This window comes from Esox lucius, chromosome 20 (assembly GCF_011004845.1).
Source record: "Esox lucius isolate fEsoLuc1 chromosome 20, fEsoLuc1.pri, whole genome shotgun sequence".
NCBI lineage: Eukaryota > Metazoa > Chordata > Actinopteri > Esociformes > Esocidae > Esox > Esox lucius.
This window is the reverse complement of record NC_047588.1, coordinates 129,955-155,385: the sequence shown is the minus strand read 5'-3', so window position 1 is coordinate 155,385 and position 25,431 is coordinate 129,955. Positions and strand designations below refer to the sequence as shown.

Here is a 25,431-nt window from a genome sequence, read left to right as displayed (position 1 = left end):
CAAGCGACAAGACTTTTGTCAGGGACTGTACATCCTAGTTAACATAATAAGCTACACATGGTAATAAACAGGCTAGTGTTACCTGTTAATGTATAACCAATAGTTTATTTCCATGCAATTCATTTTTTTCTGTTTATTCGATACCAAAGAAGTCATAGCTACCGAAGTACCCATAGCCCACCTACGAAAACAACCTAACACACGAAGGTGCGCTCCTTCCATTGTGCTGACAGACTTTGCGCTAACAATCATTACAAATGTATCGATACGTTTACATATGGACATCAAACTAACACTGAGGGCGCTAAAACCTTACACCACTTCACCACTGGGCTGTACATTTGCCGGTTGTCAGTATTGCCTCTTGACATGATATACTTTTGTCACGCATTAACATCACGCCACATTTGAATATTTCGTTAGACAACATTAACCATTGTGTTAAACTGAGTAACATTTCTTATGTTTATCTCCAACACAAATGGCATCTATGAACTGTATGGCTTTTGCCACTAGCCGTTTTAACACATTATTAGCCATTCATGAATGACAACCAAACTGCATTTCTTCCAACAAATGCTAGTCAGTTTCCTGGTTATTTTTTATTATTTTTGCACTCACATACCTGATTAAAATTGTACGCTACTACTTAGACACTTGACTAGCATTAAAAAAATTATAATAAAAAAAAATTAAAAACACAACCAGGACCAGTATTGGGAAAAACTGTGCTAGGCCTTGTGCATTCTTACAAAAAAGAAAGTTAGTAAAACCATACAGGGTTCCTTGATTTGTCCTCTAAATTGAACATTGTTTAAATAGCTTTTTGCAGTGTTCAATATAGGCCCCTTCAAAAAAAAAGTCCCTGTATATGGTTCTAGCTAAAACACTATAGGGTTCTATCAAGAACCATTTCATAATCTAAAGGTGTATCAATTTGCATTATCTTCATTTAGATCAGGAGCATTGTCATTGCACTGTACCCACTTGAACCATATGTTTTCATAACACCCAGTTTTCCTTACCAAATAGGCCAAGGTCCCTGTATCACATAAAAAAGTAAGCCTACATTATATAAAAAGTATATACAGTTATATCTGGATATAATTGGACACTGACACCAGTTTTATTTTGGCGGTTTACCGAAATATATTAAAGTTGCAGTTAAATAAGGCTTAAAGTGCAGTCTCACGGCTTTAGTTTGAGGGTATTCACATCCAAATTCAAAGAATGGTTTTGGAATTACAGCTCTTTAGTAAGTAGCCCCCTCTTTTTCAAGGGACCAGAAGTAATTGAACAATTGACTCAAAAGCTGTTTCATGAACAGATGTGGGCTATTCCTTTATTATTTCAGTTTTGCTGGTTTAAGGTCTGGAGTTGATTCCAGGTGTGACATTCGCATTTGGAAGCTGTTGCAGTGAACCCACAACATGCGGTCAAAGGACCTCTCAATGCCAGTGAAAGAGGACATCCTTAGACTGCAAAATTAAATCCTACACAGAGATAACAGGATCATTAGGAGTGGCCAAATCAACAGTTTGGTACATTCTGAGAAAAAAAGAACACACTGGTGCGCTCCACAACACAAAAAGGAAGCATACCACATTTGAAGCATACCACATCATTTGTAAAACATGGTGGAGGCAGTGTGATGGCATGGCTTCCAATGGCACAAGGTCACTAGTGTTTATTGATGATTTAACAGAAGACAAAATCAGCTGGATGAATTCTGAAGTGTATAGGGATATATTGTCTGCTCAGATTAGCCCAAATTCAGCCAAGTTGATTGGATGGTGCTTCACTTTACAGATGGACAATCAACAAAACATACTGCGAAAGCAACACAGGTGTTTTTTAAGGCAAAATATTCTGATATGGCCAAGTCAGTCACCTGATATCTCAACCCCACTCGAGCATGCATTTCACTTGCTGAAGACAAAACTTAAGGCAGAAAGACTCATGAACAAACAACAACTGAAGACAGCAGCAGGAAAGGCCTAGCAAAGCATCACAAAGGTGGAAACCCAGCGTTAGGTGATGTCCATTCGTTCCAGACTTCAAGCAGTCATTGTCTGAAAAGGATTCTCGACAAAGAATTAAAAATGAAAGTTTTATTTATGATTGTGATAATTTGTCAAATTACATTTGGACAAATTAACATTTTACATTTGGATTGAAGAGTTCAATCTTGTTTTCATCAGACCAGAGAATTTTGCCCCCTTTAGGGGCCTTTTCGCCAACTCCAAATGGGCCTTTTACTGAGGCCTGATTGGTGGAGTGCTGCAGATAAAGTTGTCCTTTTGGACGGTTCTCCCATCACACAGGAACTTTGGGGCAATATCAGTGACCTTTGAGTATTTTGTAAAAACCTTTCTGTATGCACCGTAGACCCAACTAAATGGTAGATTAATTAGTTGCCAATTGTTGCAGAACTTGACATCCTTTTTTATCCCCCACTATTAAACAGAAGCAGGATTTCCTTATTCTGGTACTTGTATGCTTAATTTACAATGGACAAAATTGTACCTTCTGTGGCAGTTTTTAAATGTGCATGTATGAAGTTAATTATTTCCGGAATAGTGTATTTCCTCTCATTTTTATTACTATCTGTGTGGTCTGCTATTCCGTAACAGAGCGCCAATGGAACATGTGGATCCCTGGTTATGGTTCAGATGAGATTCGGCCATACAAGAAGGCTTGTACCACAGAGGCCCACAAACAGGTTTGTTTTTCCGCTTGACCCTCATTACAGGCACTTTTTTGTGGCACTTGATTTTACTTTCAAAACTTCAAATGTATATGCTATACATAATTAGTAGATGGATTGTTTACATTATTACAATTATTTTAAATACTTCATAAACAATGTATAACTATGCTATTGTAATATGTTGATAAACTTTTAATAAATGTACTGTTAGTCGCTCTAGATATGAGTGAATGCTTATCGGACAAAAATTGTATTCAATAATTGAGCATATTTTTTATCTCTTTACAGAGAATGGCATTGATCCGCAAAACTACCAAAAAGTAGGAAGATCCGAAACCAACACAATGTCCATCTCCCACCAACGCTCTGTGTTTTATTTTTAGCTTTTATTTTAGTTTTTGAGGGCATGAGAGTAAGTATCAGTTTTGCAACATGCAATCAGAGTAGGAAAACCATGTATAGTTCTAAGGGGGAACATTCACGCACATCTCTGTCCCCCTGGTTTTGCGTGCGGTTTGTCAGGCACTATGTTTTTGTCTGCAGTAGGGACCCAGTGTAATCGCTGTGTTCATTGGAATATGATCCAAGACCCATATATGTTATTTTATTTATATATAAATATTTATATATAAATAAATATATAAATAAAAGAACATACATGAGATGAGATCCTTATTTAGTGGATTTTTTTTTTTTACTTTGTATGGCGGCGATGTGGTAACTCTGTTATTTTTAATCCATAAATAAATTAGATTCGTATTTCACTGGCATTTGAATTGTTTTTTCATTGTTCAGCCAAGTTCTTTCTCATTGCTAATGTATTGTACCCTTTTATTTAGCTTTTTTTCCCACAAGTAGGTTACCAAAGTATATCACTATTCAAACAATATAGTATTTCACTAGATTGGAATGAGGTCACAAATGCATGACCGCCTGACAAGTCTGTGTACACACGTTTGTCCATATTCTGACAAGAACAGGTATTATTTGATAACTTCGCACAGTAGGCAATTTTCCTATAGAGTTTCAGGTCAAGATAAACGTAAACAAGGGCAGCATCTGTGACAAGTCCAACGAAATTACCTAGAAACAGCAGCAGTTGCTGTTGTTGGGCAAATTATGCTTAAAGTTCTGTAGCTCTGCCAGAGAAGTCCGTGGAGCTGAGCATTTCACCCTATCCCAAACCTCTTGTAACTGCACTCAGCAGTCCCTGGAGCTCGAGAACTGAGCACAAAGGACCAAATACCACATTGTGGGTCAGCAGACTGTGCACCACTTCTGCACATGCTCAAAGGAGGCACGGTTAGTCGCTAACACTAGTAGACCTCCCACTGAGTTACAGCAGTAGGAGTGAGTCACTGACCTGAAAGAAAAGAAAACAAATTTGCTGAAAAACGACCTTCTCTTCTGCCTTCTGTTATCATGAGTAATAACAAAAAAGTATTTCTGGTCGCAAAATGGGCAGGCCACAAAAGACACATCAGGAACAAAGCTGAACCAGATGGTTATACAATAAGGTTTCACCAGCAAAGCACCTCCACACCTCCATACTTCATAGTTTCGATGTCTTAAAATAAAGCCGCAAGCTGCATTTAGTGGGTTTCAGCATTAAGCTATTAGTAGCCAGATTTTTTTTTTTTCCACTAGGACACACATCCAATTCACATCAAATTCTCCTTTAACTGCCACTTTCACCTGTTTGTGTCACCTTGTGTGTCTGTAATAAGGCCACATATGTAAACTTTTGATCAGGGCCACTTGGGTGAGTTCTGTTATTATGTTTTAAAAAGTAGCCAAATAACAATGTGATAATAAATGTGATCACAATCCTTAAATAAAATGTTTTTTTGCATGATCAGTCACATTTTCAAAATCAGTTTTCTGCCAGGGTATGCAAACTTTTGAGCCGAACTGTAGATACATCAAAAAAAATCTGCTTCTTTCTGTAAATGAATGAATTTAATACATTTATTTCTAAGGGTTGTAAAAGTATGCCAGGCATTTTTAGAATAAATCAGACGTTGTTTGATGTCTGTATGTCAATCACTGTATGAGTTATTGATTTTCAAATATTTAATTGCAGTATTAGGGATTTCAGGAATTTCTACAAAATTCTATGTAGAATTTCTACTGAAAACAAAGGTTTTAAAAGTATGCCAGGCATTGTAGAATAAGTCAGACATTGTTTGATGTGTATATGTCAATCAATGAATAAGTCATTGATTTTCAAAGCTGTAAGTGGCTATCGGCGGATGTCTGTTGAATGTGGGAATATAAAGCCAATTTTACCTCAGTTTCTTCCATATGGGTCTGTGTAGCCGCAGACCTGTCAGGGCCGCAGACCTGTCAGCTCATGCTATCCCCGTCCACTGCCGAAACTGCCTACAATGTGCATGTGCGCATCAGAACAGAACCACGGAGCAATGAAAGAAGGTGGGCTGGTCTGATGAATCATGTTTCCTTTTACATCACGTGGATGGCCGGGTGCATGTGCGTCGCTTACCTGGAGAACACATGGCACCAGAATGCACTACGGGAAGGAGGCAAGCCAGCGGATGCAGTGTGATGCTTTGGACAATGTTCTGCTGGGAAAACTTGGGTCCTTCATGTGGATGTTACTTTAACACATACCACCTACCTAAGCATTGTTGCAGACAAAAAGCACCCTTTCATTGCAACGGTATTCCGTGATGGCTTTGGCCACTTTCAGCAGGATAATGCGCCCTGCCACAAAGCAAAAATGGTTCAGGAATGGTTTGTGGAACACAAAACGAGTTCAAGGTGTTGACATGGCCTCCAAATTCCCCAGATCTCAATCCAAACGAGCATCTGTGGGATGTGTTGGACAAACAAGTCCGATCCATGGAGGCCCCATCTCGCATTTTACAGGAATTAAAGGATCTGCTGCTTGGTCTTGTAATTCTACAAGGTTGACATCCCTTGCTTGATTGTTATAAAGACCTGTGAGGTGTTTTGGTAGACCTAGCGTGACAGCTTTTGGCACATAGGTTGCTGCATACTCTTTGAGCTCAGAGAGAACCACTGGCTTTATGATCTATCCCTTTTGTGTACAGCATTATGATAGGCTTTTGTAGAGTTGGGCTTGCTCAGTATGGGTCAGATGGGAAAGCTGGTGGACTGAGTGGCCTTTGGAAGATTTCTCTTTTTTTGCATTATTGTGTGTTGTTAAAAATGATGCCCCAGCCTTTTTAATATTGCACTCTTTTCAAAGATTCCTCACTTGGTGAGGCCCACATGCACTTTTTAAATTTCATGTGAGGTGATGCCTTTCAAAATTCCTTCACACAGCAATAATACACCGATCAGCCATAACATTATGACCGGCTGTCTAATATTGTGTAGGTCCATCTAAACGAAATGTTAGTCCGTTTACCACAATTCTTAATGGTGTCTAGCTAAATATTCAAACTTGATGTGATGTCAATGCGTGACAAAATTATTTATTGTCGAAAATATACCGACACTCGGCACATGTATAGTTTAGTGGTATAGTGGTTAAAGAAAGCTTCTGTAACATTTTGCTGTCATTCATGTCCACACAGTGTCGTCATGTTGATTTGGTTTACATACAACAAACATCTAGAAAGCTAACATACCTATAATGCAAAAGTAATGTTGTTCACTTTACAAAGCAAATTTACCTAAAGCTCTTACCTGAATTAAATTGAGGTGCAAGCCAGGCTGCCCGGGATGAGTCGGTACAGCATCCCTGTCCCGTCGATGTTGGCAGCTTCTCTCAATAAATCTGAGAAGCTTTTTTAGGAATCAGACATCGCACGCATCTGAACAATAAGTAACAATTATGTTTTCTTTTGTAGCCTACTGTCCTTTCCATCTGCCAGAAATGGTAACTCCCTTCTTGTATATTCAAATTCAGTGATTTAGTGCTGCTGTTGCTTTGGTCTGACACTGTGAGATAACCATGCCCCATTCATCTGAATATACCAAGTGGAAATGTGTCATTATGAAATTAATTTGTCATTATGAAATACAAGTCCCATTAAATAAATAAATGTGGTATTATGAAATAAGTCCCTTGAAATGAATAAATGTTGGATTATGAAATAAATGTCCCCTGAAATAAATAAAATTAGACTTCTGAAAAACAACATTTTGAAACAAAAATGTATTTATATATTCAGTCATTTATATATTTTTATTTATTGCTTCATTTCTTTATTTCAGGATTATTTCATAGCCATGTTTATTTTATTTTGACTTAAATGGCATTCCATAGTAAACCACATTTCTATAAAATCATGACGCTGCAATCCATAACCCATTTTTGTGAGATGATTCTCAGTTGTATTCTGACCATTTTGTTCGCCCCTGACCGGCTAGGTAGTGAAGGCCAATGGGGGGCTAGCATTAACCTGGCCTGGGTGCCTCTACGCTTCCCACGCCTTTGTTTACTATTCCGACACCGCCTCCGAGCACCACTAATCGGCAATGCGAAGAGTAAGGGGCCATTATTGTAGCAAAACTATTTACTATAATGTGTGTGGAGAGTTGTGTAACTTTATCTCAATCCGTGTGTGCATAATCAGATTTGTAAATATGTAAAATAATCTGTAAATGCGTTCCGAGTTTTGTGAATGTGCACGGGAATCTGCAAATGTGTATTCAGATTCTGTGTGTGCATAATCAGAATTGTATGTGTAAATGTATTGAGATTTGTAAATGCGTAGACAAATCTGTAAATGCTTATACGGACAAGTCACCAGTTACTCAGACGGGCCTCTCTATTCTCTGTCTTTTTACACGTGACTTTTCATACACTTCTACCGCATCAGAGATCTGCAAATGCGTATTGCGATTTGTCTCACAGAAATAAATATGTTTCACAGAAAGGCTCCTCAGAATTATTGAGAGAGGCTGTCAACCGCTTCGACGGGACGGTGTACAGGCTCTAATTCAGGACATTCTGGCTTGCACATCCATTTGATTCAGGTTAGAGTTTTAGCTAAATTTGTTATGTAAAGTGTACATCATTACTTTCGAATTATATGTATGTTAGATATCTAGATGTTGTATGTAAACCAAATTAACATGATGACACTGTGGACACAAGTGATAGCAAAATGTTAGATACATGTTGCTAGCTGCAGTCCTAATGTAACTACTTGTGTGCTGAATTAGCATTTGTTTTTGCTAAATTACAGTAGAGTAACCTAATGTTAGTCTCATACCTAATCGTTAGTAATAACAAATGCTACCAGTAATGTGTATCCTGTTAATCAATTCTAGGTTAGCCAATTGCTTGAATAATGAATAGTTTAAATTTTTTTGATGTTCACCACTAGGAGATAGATGTACCAAGATAAGTGTGAAGAACTGGTGTCCACTAACTGTTGATCATCCTGTAGCTGGTCTATACACCGTTGGAGGTGTGACAGGCAATAATGTTCAGCAGAGCAGGTAGCCTAACCACCAACCCTTGTTGTAAATCATACCGGTCTACAGGCACCGTTGGAGGTGTGACAGGAAATGTCCACCAGAGCAGGTAGTGATGATATGAGTGCTTGTGAGAATGGTAAGCATGGCATACTGAATTTCTCCCATTGCTGGCTGGTCTCTCAAGTTAGCAGGGTAGGTCCATATTTGGGAGACTGGACTTGCTCTAAGTGTCCTGAACATTGTGCTGACTTTTGGATGGGTTGTTAAACGGGGCCCTGACTGATCACTACAGATCCAATGGCACTGATAGTATGAGTATGTAGACCATGTGATGGCAAAATATCAAATATGTGGCCCATAACTTACCTGATAAAATAACAGGTTTAATAACAATCCATTGGCTAATGAAAACATTCTGTTCATGTGTATTAATTAGTCTATATGTCTTTACTGTTCCTGTCCATTCCATCAGTGACCATATCTGTCTGTTTATTCAGAGCTTGGATGCTGCAGACTACCACAGGTACTGGGTCTATAAGGAGTTCATATATCTGTAGTGGTGGAAACTATGGATGCATCTACCTGTGAAAGACCTCTGCTCATGTCATCCAATCATGAAAGGTAACTGGGTTTTGGACTGGTAACTGAGATGTCGCTTTTTAAAATTTCCCAGGTGAAGGTTTTTAATTTACCCTTGAGCAAGGCCTAACCTTTGTTGCTCCTGTTGGTCTCTCTGTCTTAGAGTACCTGCTAACTGACCAAAATGTAAACATGTGCGGAGGGAGAAGTGATTGGAAGACATATGACAGCTAGCTGCTTGAGAAAAATATTGGTTAAAGCCCTGAACTACCCAATTTACAATTCAAGGGCTAGACATTTTTAACTCTTCATTTGTGATTTCTTTCTTTGACCATGTTAATCTAATTAGATCAGGTTTTTAAGCAGTTGAGTATTTCAAATACATGGAATAACTGGCAGTTCCAGAGGGGTTTTGACAACTACTGCAAAAATCCACCCACCATGTTATCTGTAGTCCAGAATCAAAACCAGTAAATCTACAGTACCTTGCCTCTGGTAGTAGCTACACGGACATCTGTTAAGACTGAAAATTGTATTTCTTGCTGATTTTCTGTAAGTCCTAGACACACAAGGGTGCAGAGGGAAACACTCTAGATTCCTTGAGGGAATGAGGACCAGACTACTTTCAGGGCATGTCCTTCTGAGTCAGTTTACAGCTCCCAGTACCTCTACAGTTCCAGCCAAACTCTCACAATCTGAAAAACAACCCATCAGTTTGGCCAAGCTTCACTGGTTTCCATAATAGCTAATATTGGCTGTTATGGTAATTTTGAATTAAGGTACATTTGAGAAATGTCTGTCTTTCCATTGACTGATATGTAAATCTTTACTTTGATTGTGACACACGTCTGTATAATATCAGAGGATTATTAGGCATTTGAGCCATGTCCTCCTGCCTAGAAGAAGGGTGTCAGTCTTTTGTTCCTCAGGAATGTGGTCCTTGGGAGGAAGTAAGATCAGTTGGATCTTTAGGTAAACACAACAGCTGAGCAGGGTCGGGCCCGGTTAGTACTTTTATGAGAGACAGCCTGGGAATACCAGGTGCTGTAAGCTTTTTAGATTCAGGTTAGTTAATCCATCTAGAAAAAAAGGAGTCAATCATTCATGTAGGAGATGTCCACACACTCTATAAAAGTCCCAAATTCAACCGACCAATCAGCTTATGGCCAAACCTCCCTCAGCACGCCCCATCTCGTCTGATCTCGGAAGCTATGTAGGGTCGGGCCTGGTTAATACTTGGATGGGAGACCGCTTGGGAATACCAGATGCTGTAAGCTTGTTGATTCAGGTCAGTTAATCAATCTAGAAAAAAATTAGTCAATGTTGTGGAAATTTCTTTATACAATGTATTCTCACTGAGTAAAGGACTGAGTCCCACTGTTAAGATAGGTAGAGAATGTGTGGGATCTGGTATTTGCATAGGGGGCATCTATTGTCTGTCCAGATGCAGATCAATGGGTTTTAGGACAGGACAGGATAGGAGAAGATACAACAGGGGGCAGTAAGGCCAGTTGGCCCCTTTGGGTAAACACTACAGTAAACATTATGGCAGGAAGGATAAGGTGGGGAAGGACAGCATTTGACTTGTGAGATAGGACAAAGGGAATGTGTTTTATTGACATGAGACAGATGGGCAGCATCTTACCACACCCCTTTTCCTCCCTGATATACTGTTGAAATGACATGTATCGAGTCAGAGACTCCTCGGATGATTATGAATGTAAGCATTTGACGCGTCTCTCATATTTGCAAATATTAATAAAACTGTTAATTGTGCCCAGAGAATTTCGTCTCTGTACTTCCTTCTAAAAAGAGTTCTGATCGATAGAATTACCATCACATGGCCTGTTTTATCCTCTCTATGAAACAATCTGTTTTCCAGTCTGGATGGATGCTGTCCTGTGGTTGTATACAGCTTTGGCATATACAGACTCAGTCATTACCATGGGCTTTATGGTCTGTATGTGTGTTTGAAATGCATTAAATGTGTTTCCATATTTAATAAAATTATTAGAATTATCTTTTTGTTTGTCAGTCATTATTCAATATTCATACTTAAATTGTCTCTGAATAATAAATAGTAATGTAAGATATTTCAGCAATTAGAGAGGAAGGGGTGTAGTATATGACCAATATACGACAACTAAGGTCTGTTCTTTGGCATGATGTGAATGCCTAGATACAGTTCTTCACATTGTACATCAGCCATTCACCTGAAACGTCCTGCGTTATAAACTTGTACCAGATTTTATAGCTAATCAACATTTAGTGTTTGAACAACTCAGTTTATAATTCTATAGTACTAATCAGGAGATAGAGTTAACAAATTTGAATCTTTATTTCATCACCCATGTAAATAATACATTTCACATTAGTCTTTAAATGTATTAAAGTGCTAGTCTTTAATACATTTTATTTCAGACCGAGGCAGGATTTAAACTGGTGAGTTTTAACTGTTCTGCCACAGTCTGACAATGTTGGTGATGTAAAAATGTAAAGGAAAAAATAAAAAAATAAAATAATGTGCTATACAGGTCCAGGCATTCATGTGATTCTCATATATGTATAAAAAAAAATGGACTAGAACATAAAACATTTTACTGGTTGTTGAGGGTCATGCTGGAATGGAAAAATTCCATTCCTAGTAAGTTGTGTTAATCTACTGCTTGAAAGATTGTCAGCACTCATTGACAATTCAACACTGATTGCTGTAGTTTCTGTGTATTGTCTAGTGGTTCTCCTTTGTCATCTGTAAATATTCATGCTGTAAGGTTGTATCAGTGTTCCATACGAATCAGAGCAGGAGGATTTATTTCCTGGAATACAGACTTTATGTTGGGTGGGTTATAAATTGTTCCACTCACCCACTGGTGTTATCTGTTCATCAAATTCATTTTATAGAACACTTTTTGCATTGGCACTAGTGGGAACGGAACCTAAGAAACATAGAGAGTAGACAGAGTTTGAGGGCTCCTCTTCGGCTGTTCTGGGGAAAATAAGAATACATGACCTTTTTGGTCCAATATTTTAGCATATTCCAATTACTGGTAGGTCAGTAAATACAGATGGGCTGAGTCTTTAGGCAGAATCCAGATCAGCTGCACATCCAGGTGGACAAAGATGGGTGACCAGGCGGCCCATCATCACTGTAGATCTGCAACACAACCAGGTGGACTTTGAGCAGGGACAACTAGGAGACATCAGGCCAGGTAATCCTAAAACACAGTCCAAGGACTTAAGTTATCTTAAGATTCAACAGGACACAACAGTAATTAGCAGGGGCATTCCTCCAAAAGGATACATCAGACTGACCCTTGTCCCCTGGCACAAACACTTGCAGCATAAAAACTAAGGATTGAGATTGGGGGAGAATTGGAGACTATGTGGTATGCAGTATCCAAGTAATATTATGGAATATTTGAATACACAGATGCATGTTTGGTATTAGTAGAAGGACAAGTGGCATATGTCTTTGAACATGTTTAGCCCGGTAGTGTTCTCAGTAGTCAGGACCCACGGTGGAACATTGTGATCCAGAACCCTGGTGGCCAGAATTGGGGACAGCGGGTGGGGCTCCAGGCAGTTAACCTGGAAAGAGGTTGAGATGAAGAATGGAAAACTATGAGACAGGTGAATGACAAAAACTGTGACAAAACTGAAATTTCTTTAAGCATCAAGGCCCTTTTTATTTTGAATTGATCACCCCACCCACCGTTAATCTGTACAAATGTTTCCATTTGAGTAATTTATCTGACACTATTATACAGGGCAATTTACAGTAATATTTAGGATTAGGTGCCTTGCTTAAAGGCAGGGACATGTTTCACCATGTAACCTGGAGAATTTTATCTAGCAAATAACTCTAAAAGCCAGCCTACTCTTCAGTTTTCCCCAATTACTGGGTGATGTGAGTGGATATATTGTTTTGTTAATATCTTTCAGTCTCAGTACCGTTGCAATGGGCCTTGTCTGTCCTTTGGTAGACTGCAACATCAGAGCTCTGAAAAAAATTAGAAAAGTCTGTTGTGGTGAGTGTTGGGATGGACTGAAACATTAAAGAGAAATAGAGCAATTAAAATAAATGAGTAAAACATGTTTTGTAGGTGAGATTTTTATTTTATCTAGCCTGTTATTTTACTAGGTATATGTTGCCTGAGAAAAAAGTCTAATTTAGAGCATCAACCTGGGAAATAGTTACAGGAGAAGGAGAGAAGTCCAACCAATTGGAAGCTGGGGATGGTTAGGTAGCCATGCTGTTATGATGTTACATATTGCCATCACACTGGTAAACACCCCTTCTCTTACAGTGACATTGGACCTATGGAGACCACAAAACAGTCTGGGTACCCATTTACCATCCAATCCAAATAACAGCTCCCTGTGCAGGAAACTTAAGCAACAGGTCTCCCACCCCAGGACCGACCAGGCATGACCTTGCTTAGCTTCAGAGGCACAAGCCAGCAGTGGGATGCAGAGAACTTCCATAGACATACAGACAGAACTACAATATGCCATGCTTATCATTATCACTAATATTCAACTAAATATAGATTATATAGTTATAGCTCAAGGATAATCCAAGTCAATGCCCTTTTTTTACTTATGCCTTACAAACACACCTGTAGTAAGATAAATTGTAGTCTGGCTTGATATCCTGATCTCTCCCACAAGGCAACATTTATAATAAAAGCAGTACATACATTTTGTGTAAACCAAGCTGACATGGTCAGCCTCCATACCTTATAGAGAAGGGTTGGTGGTTAGGCAACTGGACATTATTGCCTGTCACACCTTCAACGGTGTATAGACCAGCTACAGGATAATCAACAGTTAGTGGTCACCGGTTCTTCACACTTATCCTGGTACACCTATCTCTTAGTGGTGAACATAAAAAACAGAGTAATTTGTAAGGATGTATGGAGTGAATTGAATAAATACATGATTTATTGGTTGCTACGGTTGCACTTGTTTACATTGATTAACTAACAAGATACACATTACTGGTAGCATTTGTTATTACTAATGATTAGGTATGAGATTAACTTAGCAAACAGGTTACTGTACTGTTATTTAGCAAAAACAATTGCTTACTCAGCACACATAAGTAGATATAGGATTGTAGCTTGCTACTGTATTTCACATTTTGCCGTCACTTGCGTCCACAGTGTCATCATGTTAATTTGGTTTACATACAACAAACATCTAGATAGCTAACATACATATAATACGAAAGCAATGTTGTTCGATTTATAAAGCAAATTTTGCTAAAGCTCTTACCTGAATCAAAAGGATGTGCAAGCCAGGTCCTGTCGAGGCGGTTGGCAGCCTCAATAATTCTGAGAAGCTTTTCTGGGAGACATATTTATTTCGTATAGACTTAAATGGCATTCCTTAAACCACAACGTTACCAGCAAATCAATGTCATGCGTAAAATCAATGCGTGCTACAAATCTCCACACACATTTGCAAATCGCAACATGCATTTGCTGATCTCTGCTGCCGTAGAAGTGTAGCAAAAGTCACGTGTAAAAAGACAGCGAATAGAGAGGCCCATCTGAGTAGTAGGGTGGTTCTCTGAATCGGGTGCCCTTTAAGTCCCCCAGAATTAGTTCTAAGATTTTCATTTAAGGAAACCGCAAAATGCATTTTAAAGTAATCAATTAACAAAACCAGGTGTTTTGCTTTTGTAATGCAAAATAAAATAAAAATGTTTTTATTCTATTTAAAAAAAATTGGTTGTCTAATTAGTAGAAACATACACATTTGCGTGTCCTCAGATACTATCATTACATTTTCATTGAATATTAAACAAATAAAAATTGCTATTAATACATTTTTTTTGCTGCTAATATAATCATATGTTTTTCTACTTTAACCACAAACATGTTTCTTTTTTTTTAATATATGAATTATCTATGAAATTCCAATATTGATGCACGTCCCCCAGTTTGTTTCAACCCCGTCGCGCCCTTCCACTTAGCCCCATATAAAAATAATGGATCAGTCCATGTGACTTCAACTTTAATAAAGTGACATCACACAAGTCTTTTGAAGAACATTCTGCAAAGAAAGGCAAGTGTCAGTATCTTTTCGTACCTATATTTAATTATTTTTATGGTCAGATCGAGATTTTCAGGCTTAACATTTCAACTTTGTTATATGAATAATTGATAGTAAACAATTGTTGAGGAAAAATTTAACAGCAGTGTTGCAAAATATTCAAATTTTATGCCATGTGGTGCTACTGTCCTAGCTAAATTAGGAACTATGGCTACATTTTGCCAAAAACGTCAACCCTGTCGCATTTTCTATTGCAGGGTTGAATCGTTGTGACAGGGTTGAATGTTTGACACCTCTTAGTAAATTAATTAATTGTAGACTTGTCTGAAATAATACTTAATGCTATTTTATGTTCAGAATTTCCAGACATCACAATGTCAAAAACAGCAGCAAGAGTTGGAGAAATGCTAATAAAAGACAGAAGTTGAGGGATGCTTTGAGGAATATCAACACCCCTCCACAAAGTCTTGATAATCAATATGCAGAGCAACCCAGATCTGGCTCCTCAAGGTCGCTTGTTAGAAGTTACTTCAGATAAATTTGAAAGTATAACAAGCCATTTTATTAGGGTGTGATTAAGTGTACATACAGTATACTGTATATGTAGGTGTATCAGTATTTGTCCATGTGAGATTCTTATAAGTTGTTTGCAGTTTTGGTGGTTATTTATTGCCTGGTTTTGTTTTAGGCAACATTTGGAGGGCAATACATAATCCCAAAGAGCAAGACACAAACTGTACAAAGAAATAACACAACTCAAACATGAACTCAAAAAGGAGAGAAAACTTCCACACAATCCACAGCAAGTTCAAGAAGCATTTCTATAATATTAGGCAGCAGTATGCCTACTACCGTGAGCTGAGGAAGAGCATGGCCACTGATGAGTGCTTAATTCACATAAATTGTTCAGAGAACTTTACCTGCAAGTACAGTTCTGAGATCCAAGCAGTGCATTTTGGATCTTGTCACTAGCAGGCAACACTACATACAGGGGTTGTTTAAGAACTGACCTGCTTCAGCACAATATCTCCATCAAAGCATAAAAGCCGAGCAGCTACAGTGGGGAGAACAAGTATTTGATACACTGCAGATTTTGCAGGTTTTCCCACTTACAAAGCATGTAGAAGTATGTAATTTTTATCATGGGTACTCTTCAACTGTGAGTGACAGAATCTAAAACAAAAATCCAGAAAATCACATTGTATGATTTTTAAGTAATTCATTTGCATTGTATTGCCGTCATGTTTTTTGAGTTCAATGTTATGTAGCCTGCTGAATACTAGTTTTAATTTAAATGAGATTCCAACAAGTTAGTTTTCTTCAAAGTAGCCTGTGGTCTACATTTTATAAGGTATTTTTTAACTGCCAACCATATGGACAGATCCATTCCATTGATATTTGTGATTAATTTATGCTTGATGTTTTTAATTTAATGTTAAGGACGTTTTGATTGTTTCATGTTTTTTCATACGACAGTTGAAAAATCTGATTGTTGCCCTCTGTCAACTGTTGACAAAATTCTATTAACATTTTATTGCATGTTATATCATTAATTTCACAGGTAAATAAATAAAACCATATTGAAAAATGGATTGTCAATGCAACCCTGTTATAATTTTCAACCCTGTCATGCTGAGTTCAACCCCTGTTATTCGATCTGTTTTTATAAATATTTTGATGATAAGAAGAAATATGAGGTCAATGTATGTTGATGTGTGTGTACAATTTACAGGAAGATCAGAAAAAAAATATGAAAGCCTAATCAAAAACTTATGTTAATGCATATTTCTGATAAAATATGTAGGCCGATGTCAGATAAAGTTCTCATGACCTGCTTTGGCAGTCAAATGGTGAGTAATTTAAAATAAAAATCATACTTAGAATAAGTGATTTTAAACAAGGGACATCTTATTGTTAAGGATCTACAAGAATTTACTTCAATATTTGTTCAAATCATATTCACTCAGGGTCTGTGATGTGGTTGAACTCAAAGTGACTTTTAGTGTGAAAGAAAGGCCTATTAATGAAAGGGATTTCATGACTGAGGAGGGAAAATATATTTTCTCAAAGGTTTAACTAGTCCACTATCAGATGTAGTGATCAGAAATACAATTATTTGAGGTATAAAAAAAAAGGTCTCAGAGAATCACCCTGTAACCGGATGACTTGTCCGTATAAGCATTTACAGATTTGGCATTTACACATTTCAAGTGGAGTACCGTGATGTCACCCGGTATGGCGCAGCCAGGGCCCCACCCTGGAGCCAGGCCCGGGGTTGGGGCTCGTATGCGAGTGCCTGGTGGCCGGGCCTTTCCCCACGAGGTCCGGCCGGGCTCAGCCCGAAGGAGTGACGTGGGGCCGCCTTCCTGTGGGCTCACCAACTGCAGGAGGGACCATAAGGGGTCGGTGCCTAGAGGATCGGGCGGCAGTCGAAGGCGCACTTCTGTGCTAGTCACAGTTTGTCCATAACAAACACCATGTTCAAGCATAAGGGTGTCCATCAATGCACGTGGCACCAGGAAACCCTAGGCCATAGTTCGATGATCTTTTTTTGTTGTCGTTTCATCTGACCTGCGGCCGTATGTCTTGGACACTCGGGTGAAGAGAGGGGCGGAGCTGTCAACTGATCACCACCTGGTGGTGAATTGGATCCAATGGCGGGGAGGATGCTGGACAGACTCGGCAGACCCAAGCGTACTGTAAGGGTCTGCTGGGAAAGTCTGGCCGAGTCTCCTGTCAGAGATCTTTAACTCCCACCTCCGGCAGAGCTTCGACTGGATCCAGAGGGAGGCTGGAGATATTGAATCCTAGTGTACCATGTTCTCCACCGCCATTGTCCAAGCGGCCGCTCAGAGCTGTGGCCGTAAGGTCTCCGGTGCCAGTCGAGGCGGCAATCCCCAAACCCGGTGGTGGACACCGGAAGTAAGGGATGCCGTCAAGCTGAAGAAGGAGTCCTATCAGGCCTGGTTGGCTTCTGGGACTCCTGAGGCAGCTGACGGGTACCGGCAGGCCAAGCGGACTGCAGCCCGGGTGGTTGTGGAGGCAAAAACTCGGGCCTGGGAGGAGTTCGGTGAGGCCATGGAGAAGGACTATCGGCTGGCCTCGAAGAGATTCTGGCAAACTGTCCGGCGCCTCAGGAGAGGGAAACAGTGCCCTACCAACGCTGTTTACAGTAGAGGTGGGCAGCTGTTGACCTCAACTGGGGATGTCGTCGGTGGAAGGAGTACTTCAAGGATCTCCTCAATCCCGCCTTCACGTCTTCCATTGAGGAAACAGAGGATGAGGGCTCAGAGGTGGACTCGTCCATCACCCGGGCTGAAGTCACAGAGGTAGTCAAGAAACTCCTCGGTGGCAAGGCACCAGGGGTGGATGAGATCCGCCCTGAGTACCTGGATGTTGTGGGGCTGTCTTGGTTGACACGCCTGTGCAACATTGCGTGGCGGTTGGGGACAGTGCCTCTGGGATGGCAGACCGGGGTGGTGGTCCCTCTTTTTAAGAAGGGGGACCGGAGGGTGTGTTCCAACTACAGGGGGATCACACTTCTCAGCCTCCCCGGGAAAGTCTATGCCAGGGTACTGGAGAGGAGAATACGGCCGATAGTAGAACCTCGGATTCAGGAGGAGCAGTGTGGTTTTCGTCCAGGCCGTGGAACACTGGACCAGCTCTATACCCTCTACGGGGTGCTGGAGGGTTCATGGGAGTTTGCCCAACCAATCCACGTGTTTTGTGGATTTGGAGAAGGCATTCAACTGTGTCCCTCGCGGCATCCTGTGGAGGGTGCTTCGGGAATATGGGGTCCTGGGCCCTTTGCTAAGGGCTGTCAGGTCCCTGTATGACCGAAGCAGGACCTTGGTCCGCATTGCCGGCAGTAAATCAGACTTGTTCCCTGTGCATGTTGGACTCCGGCAGGGCCGCCCTTTGTTGCCGGTTCTGTTTGTAATTTTTATGGACAGAATTTCTAGGCGCAGCCAGGGGCCGGAGGGTGTCAGGTTTGGGGACCACACAATTTCGTCTCTGCTCTTTGCGGATGATGTTGTCGTGTTGGCCCCTTCAAACCAGGGCCTTCAGCATGCACAGGGACGGTTTGCAGCCAAGTGTGAAGCGGTGGGGATGAGAATCAGTACCTCCAAATCCGAGGCCATGGTCCTCAGTCGGAAAAGTGTGGCTTGCCCACTTCAGTTTTGGTATAGAGTGCCTGCCTCTGTCAGGGAAATTTCTGAAACCTGATGCATTCTTACTGAGTAAAGGACTGAGTCCCAATGTTTAGATAAATAGAGGAGTGTGGGAGAGTGGATCTGGTTTTTGTCCTAGGGGGCATTCTTGATTGGTCACAGTAGATTATAGGGTTAATCATCTACCTATCAGTAGGTTGCCCAGATGCTTTAATTCCCCCTTAAGGGTTGAGAAAGTTAACCAGATGGGGGAAGACAACATGTCCCTTGTGTCAAGCCCAGGACATGTGTTTTCTTGACATGGGACAGATGGGTAGCATCTTACCACACCCCTTTTTCCCTCCTTATATACTGATGATTTTCCTGTACTAATTTAGAGATTATTCATTGTTACTTTGTAACCTGTGTATTCTCTCCTTGCAAGAATAAACTGTTTATTGTGCATTTGAGTTTTCCTCTGTCTTACCCCAATTTCGTAAATCGTTTTGCCATCACAATTTGGGGTGCTCGTCCGAGATCCTAATCCTGCTCGGTTCAAGTCTTTTTCCAAACAGGTTAACCGTGCATGTTCAGAGAGAGATCTCTGGAACTCTATTATCCTCCGAGATAGGCTATCCTTTGAGGGGTTGAGAAGGAGTGCCTGACTGGAGTCGTGACTCGTGCCTGGTCAGTACAGGCTTCCCGAGGAAATTTAATTTTGGAGGTAAGAGCACAATACAGCACAAAACTGAAAATCTGCAGTTAACGTCGGACCTTATCGATAAAATCTGCAGCAAAAGTTGGACTTTAGAGAGATTGGATTTCTTTAGACCTGCAGTAAAGATTAGACCTTTTAAAATCTGTAGCAAGGGCTGGGCCTTTTGAGGGATTGTCTCTTTCGTTCTACAGCAAGGTTGGACCTTTTAAAATTATATTTACTGGGTATCTAGGGATCATGGGTGAGTGCGACAGTAAACCATTGATTGTCCCTCAGAGTTATGTTGGACCGGCTGAAATAATGAAGGATAAGTATGGTGTTGGGAGTTTTTGGGTTTTCCCGAAAAATGGCAGCTTTAGCGAAAGACAGTTGCATGGGTTGAAAGAGACTTTGGAGGAATACGAGCAGGGGAATATTAAGAAAATACAGAAGGGGAAACGGAAAGTAGATTGGAAAGCTTATAGTATATGGAAAGAAGAGACAGATAAAAGATTTAAGCAGAGTAGTGTAGGGACTACTGACCAATGTGTTCTGGCTTGTCCTACTAAGGTGGATGTGGACCTTGACTGTCCTCTATCTGGCCGTCCACCGTCATATGCTGCTGCCTCACTACAAAGGTCCTCAGCAGATCCTGAACCACAAGCAGAAATGTCCCCGAAGATGTCGCGAGATAGTCCCCCTCCTGCCCAAAAGTTTTATCCTTCACTCGTGGCCGACCTTGGTGCGACATCCCCAATTGCTTGTAGGACCAGGAGCGTCACATCGTCTGGGAAGCCTGAAGGTAATTTCCCGATGGTAGAAGTTGCTAATCCATCCGCGGGAGGTGAAGACCATGCGCCCCCAACTATTTTCGTTTACCGCCCATGGTAACCTGCGTGAAGTTGGCCCCCCCACCAACGCAAAACGTCGTCAAACTATGCTTGTTCGTTTGTGCTCCGTTTGTGCTCGTTTGTGCTGCTTCCTTTTTTTAGATATTTAAATAATATTTTTTGGTCAATCTGAGGTCATTCAGCCCACATGCTCCAAATACACCCAAAATTGTCTCATTCGTTTGTGCTTCGTTTGTGCTGTTTTGTGCCGGTAAAATTTTCGTTTGTGCTGCTTTGGGTTTTAAAATATTAGACATTAGATTATAGACGATGACGTCACCAGCCCCCACACGCTCAAAATTCTCGTTCGTTTGTGCTGTGTTTGTGCACAACTAACTGAATGGGAAAGACACTGAATGAGAGAGAATTATAGACGGTGCACCAGCCCACTTTTTTTTAACAGTAGGCTAGCTGAAGTAACAAGGTAAAACCTAAAGAATTGGCAAACCAAGTCACAATATTCACTTATAGGTTACTGTTATCCTGTGTGTTTTCAACTTTTAACGAACTGATGCGGATCACAGGATGTGTGGATGCAACATAAACTTCAAGGTAAGTGTTTTTACTTACTGTATGCTGTGTTTTGTTAATAATATAAAATTGTCACAAATACACGCACCATAATCGGTTTGCTGTGTTTATACATGTGTGTATTGTAAAGGCCATAGGCCTATATGTCTCTTAAGCTCACTATGGCTTTTTATTTTTTATTGAACATACTGATATTGTGAAATATTATTACTAGCTATTTGCTATTTTGTAGCTATTTTTGGTTATATATTATATTATATGTATAATTACAATGTCATTTATTCCTGTGATATAAAAGCCGCATTTTCTGTATCATTAGACCTACTACAGTTTTCAATTTCACATGATTCTTTAGAAATCAAAGTAAAATGTTGATTGTATGCTCAATTATTATTGGTGCTCAGTTAAGAAAGGTTCTTAATTTTGATCAAAGTTGAAAAAATAATATATATAGGAAGTGTCTGGGGAGAGGGAAGTCTGGGCATCCCTGCTTAGACTGCTGCCCCCGCGACCCGGCCCCGGATAAGCGGAAGATGATGCTATGCTATGCTATGCTATGCTATATATATATTTTTTTTTATATAGGCTACATTACTTAACCAAAATCTTTGAATTGTTGTATATATTAGTTTTCAGAAGAAGAAAATAACAACTCTATTCAAAATGTATAATGTTTCTTGAGCATCAAATTGATAACATCAGTAGGCTAGCTATTTTAGAATGTTTTCTGAAGGATCATGTGACGCTAAACTAATGATATTAAAAAGCAGCTTTGATTACAGGAATAAATTACACTTTACTATGTATTCACATATAAAACTGCAGTATTATTGGAATAATATTTCACAATATTACTGTATTTTTGATAAAATAAATATAGCCTTAGTGAGCAGGTAGGCTACTGTGTGTGAATTTATATTTCTGTGTGTATATATAATTTAATTACTACTACTACTACTATTATTATTATTATGTATGTGGAAACTCATGACTCAATTAAGTCAAAATGATTTAACTTTTCAAATTTAAATATGTACTATCGAACATTCCATTCCATTAACCACAAAAAAAAATACCTTTAAAAGCTTAAAAACACTTAATACTGACAAGTTACAAACTGTCTTCAAAAGATACCACACAAAATAATAGACTTGAGTGCAAACTTCCATAAAATAGCACACTACTTCTCCTAACAGGAGTAGGAAAACAAGACATACAAAATGTTCAACATTTTTTTTTTTTATTAAAATAAAATACAATCAGGAGACACTGAAGTGAAGATAATTGTTTAGTCAACAACTTATGTGATGACAGAACGTCTTCGTCAATTCTACTTTAAAAGTGTACTCGCCTCGAGGATAGTTTAGCTGTTTTCTTGCCCAAAATGCTGAAGTTACATTTAAACTACAAATTGATGGCACATGCGTACAAATCCATTTTGCTCAGAGAGAGTGGCAGAAAAAAAAAGTGACATAGGCCTAATATGCGAACAACATGACGTTTTTATTAAAAACTACAGGACTACAAAAAACACTGATAAGAAGTTGCATGATGTTCTATTAAATCATCTTTATTAGCATCTAACATTTTAGAGATTGAATAGACAAAACCGAAATAAAATGCTCATAGGCTATAGGCTACTGACTAACTTCACACAAAAATACAGAGCTGTCCATAACTATTTTTGATCTTGTGACCATTGATTTATCTATTTTATTCAGTCAGCCTTATTTGTAGCCTATAGGTCTAATAAATATTAACATTCATTTGATTTAATTTCTGATATTTTAAAACCCAACGCAGCACAAATGAAAATGTTAATGGCACAAACCAGCACAAACGAAAGAGACAATTTTGGGTGAATTTGCAGAATGTGGGGGGGCTGAGTGACCTCAGATTGACCAAAAAAGATTATTTTAATATTTAAAAAACCGAAGCAGCACAAACAAAACTTCTATGGGTACAAACCACTTCAAACGAAGCACAAACGAACGAGACTATTTTGGGTGAATTTGGAGAATGTGGGGGGGCTGAGTGACCTCAGATTGACCAAAAAAGATTATTTTAATATTAAAAAAACCGAAGCAGCACAAACAAAACTTTTTACAGCACAAACCAGCACAAACGGAGCACAAATGAACAAGACTATTTTGGGTGAATTTGGAGCATGTGGGGGGGCTGGTGACGTCATCGTCTATAATTCAATGTCGAATATTTTAAAACCCAACGCAGCACAAACTAAACTTTTACCAGCGGCCTAGGCGTGGGTCTAGCTGACCCCCTGGGTTCAAGTTCCCCATGAGTAGGGAGAAGCATACATAAGTGTAGCCTGAATAGAGGACCAGAGAGAAGGCATCATTCCATGACCACAATAGCCTAGAGAGAGTACTCTCCTGTGGGTAGAATGCAGTTTGTTGCCTGCCTATGAATGCAGCCTGTTGCCTGTCTATGGAGGTCAGCAGGAGCTGACCCCTGGGTTCAAGATCCCCATGAGTAGGGAGAAGCATACATAAGTGCAGCCTGAATAGAGGACCAGAGAGAAGGCCTCATTCCATGACCACAATAGCCTAGAGAGAGTACTCTCCTGTGGGTAGAATGCAGTTTGTTGCCTGCCTATGAATGCAGTCTGGTGCCTGTCTATGGAGGTCAGCAGGAGCTGACCCCTGGGTTCAAGTTCCCCATGAGTAGGGAGAAGCATACATAAGTGTAGCCTGAATAGAGGTCCAGAGAGAAAGCATCATTGCATGACCACAATAGCATGGAGAGAGTACTATTCTGTGGGTAGAATGCAGCCTGTTGCCTGTCTATGGAGATCAAAAGGCCCAGAGACTTGTGCTAATAGATTCCCAATGACCAGACTAGGACCTGCTCAGTGTAGCCTCTATGAAGTGGATGTCGTGGTCTGTGTCTCCCTCTCCTGGCTCTATTTGGAACATACTCTAAGTGCTGTCTGCTACAGTGTTCATGGAGGTGAACAAGCCTAGACTTGATTCCCAGTGAGCAGAGTATGGCCTACACAGGGCTGCCTACCTGCCTGCCTGCATAGAGAAATCAGAGCCGGGGCTAACCCTATCATCCAGTACCCAGGTGAGAATTGTCCTACGTGCTTGGTGGCTGTTGTGACTACCGGAGTGGTCCTTGTTTTTGTAATGTAACGCTGCTAACTCCTTGCTTCCTTTCCCTAACCCTAAGTTAGCCCTATTCCCTACCCCAGCCCTATTCCCTAAACCAAAGTAATAGCTAAACCCTTAACCATAACCCATTTCACAGGTGAAACTTTTGGAATATATAGATTTGTGTGTGTGTGACATGTGTCTTTGTCTTGATTGCAGAATGCTACAGAATACCCTGGGCCCGGTCAGGGGACTCAGCCTTCAACCTGGCCCCACAACACCTTCCCTGGCAGGAACTGAGCCTATAACTGCACCCCCTCTTCACCCTGCTCTATGCACCTATTATGATTATTTAAATAAATGTCATGAAAATGATCAGTCTGTTTTGAATCTATAAATCTAGAGTCTATGAGCAGCCAGGAGAGACTTCTCCCTACTTACGGCCACACCTCCCTGAGCTCGTCTGATCTCGGAAGCTAAGCAGGGTCGGGCCCGGTTAGTACTTGGATGGGAGACCGCCTGGGAATACCAGGTGCTGTAAGCCTTTTTGATTGAGGTCAATTAATTTTTGAAGAAAATCCTACCAGTCATTCTTTTAGGACATGTCCACACACTCTATAAAAGGCCCAAATTCAAACTGTCAATAGACTTACGGCCACACCTCCCTGAGCACGCCCGATCTCGTCTGATCAACGAAGCTAAGCAGGGTCGGGCCCGGTTAGTACTTGGATGGGAGACCGCCTGGGAATACCAGGTGCTGTAAGCCTTTTTGATTGAGGTCAATTAATTTGGGAAAAAAATCCTGTCAATCATTCTTTTAGGACATGTCCACACACTCTATAAAAGGCCCAAATTCAAACTGTCAACAGGCTTACGGCCACACCTCCCTGAGCATGCCCGATCTCGTCTGATCTCGGAAGCTAAGCAGGGTCGGGCCCGGTTAGTACTTGGATGGGAGACCGCCTGGGAATACCAGGTGCTGTAAGCCTTTTTGATTGAGGTCAATTAATTTGGGAAAAAAAGGCCTGTCAATCATTCTTTTAGGACATGTCCACACACTCTATAAAAGGCCCAAATTCAAACTGTCAATAGGCTTACGGCCACACCTCCCTGAGCATGCCCGATCTCGTCTGATCTCGGAAGCTAAGCAGGGTCGGGCCCGGTTAGTACTTGGATGGGAGACCGCCTGGGAATACCAGGTGCTGTAAGCCTTTTTGATTGAGGTCAATTAATTTGGGAAAAAAAGGAGTCAATCATTCTTTTAGGACATGTCCACACACTC

At 40.3% G+C, this 25,431-nt stretch overlaps 1 protein-coding gene, 1 long non-coding RNA gene, 2 other non-coding genes and 3 pseudogenes across 9 annotated transcripts in view; 6 read left to right on the top strand and 1 right to left on the bottom strand.

Moving 5' to 3' along the window:
* taf12 (TAF12 RNA polymerase II, TATA box binding protein (TBP)-associated factor) overlaps positions 1–3,480 on the top strand; it is a 47,874-nt gene extending 44,394 nt beyond the window's left edge. For all 4 annotated transcript variants that reach the window (XM_010868409.3, XM_010868410.3, XM_020044603.2 and 1 more), the window contains 2 exons: positions 2,634–2,722; positions 2,999–3,480. In XM_010868409.3, the coding sequence (XP_010866711.1) occupies positions 2,634–2,722; positions 2,999–3,034 (125 nt within the window). In that variant the 3' untranslated portion in view covers positions 3,035–3,480. The remainder of the gene's footprint in view (positions 1–2,633; positions 2,723–2,998) is intronic.
* A 6,385-nt stretch (positions 3,481–9,865) lies between these two features.
* Positions 9,866–9,984, top strand: LOC114829849 (annotated as a pseudogene).
* An 853-nt stretch (positions 9,985–10,837) lies between these two features.
* LOC109615385 lies at positions 10,838–14,371 on the bottom strand. 3 transcript variants are annotated; one of them, XR_004574878.1, is made up of 5 exons: positions 13,985–14,371; positions 13,447–13,581; positions 12,891–13,025; positions 12,659–12,707; positions 10,838–12,295 (listed from the first exon to the last, which is right to left on the bottom strand). It is a non-coding gene; the product is annotated as an uncharacterized LOC109615385 (long non-coding RNA). The 3 variants fall into 3 exon arrangements; XR_002196383.2 differs by having other exon boundaries at positions 12,891–13,581; XR_002196382.2 differs by lacking the exon at positions 12,891–13,025.
* Positions 14,372–24,584: 10,213 nt separating this feature from the next.
* LOC114829851 lies at positions 24,585–24,693 on the top strand (annotated as a pseudogene).
* Positions 24,694–24,796: 103 nt separating this feature from the next.
* LOC114829829 lies at positions 24,797–24,915 on the top strand (annotated as a pseudogene).
* A 103-nt stretch (positions 24,916–25,018) lies between these two features.
* Positions 25,019–25,137, top strand: LOC114829844. The gene has a single exon (XR_004574973.1). It is a non-coding gene; the product is annotated as a 5S ribosomal RNA (ribosomal RNA).
* Positions 25,138–25,241: 104 nt separating this feature from the next.
* Positions 25,242–25,360, top strand: LOC114829839. Its single transcript, XR_003777687.2, has one exon. It is a non-coding gene; the product is annotated as a 5S ribosomal RNA (ribosomal RNA).
* Positions 25,361–25,431: the final 71 nt, after the last annotated feature.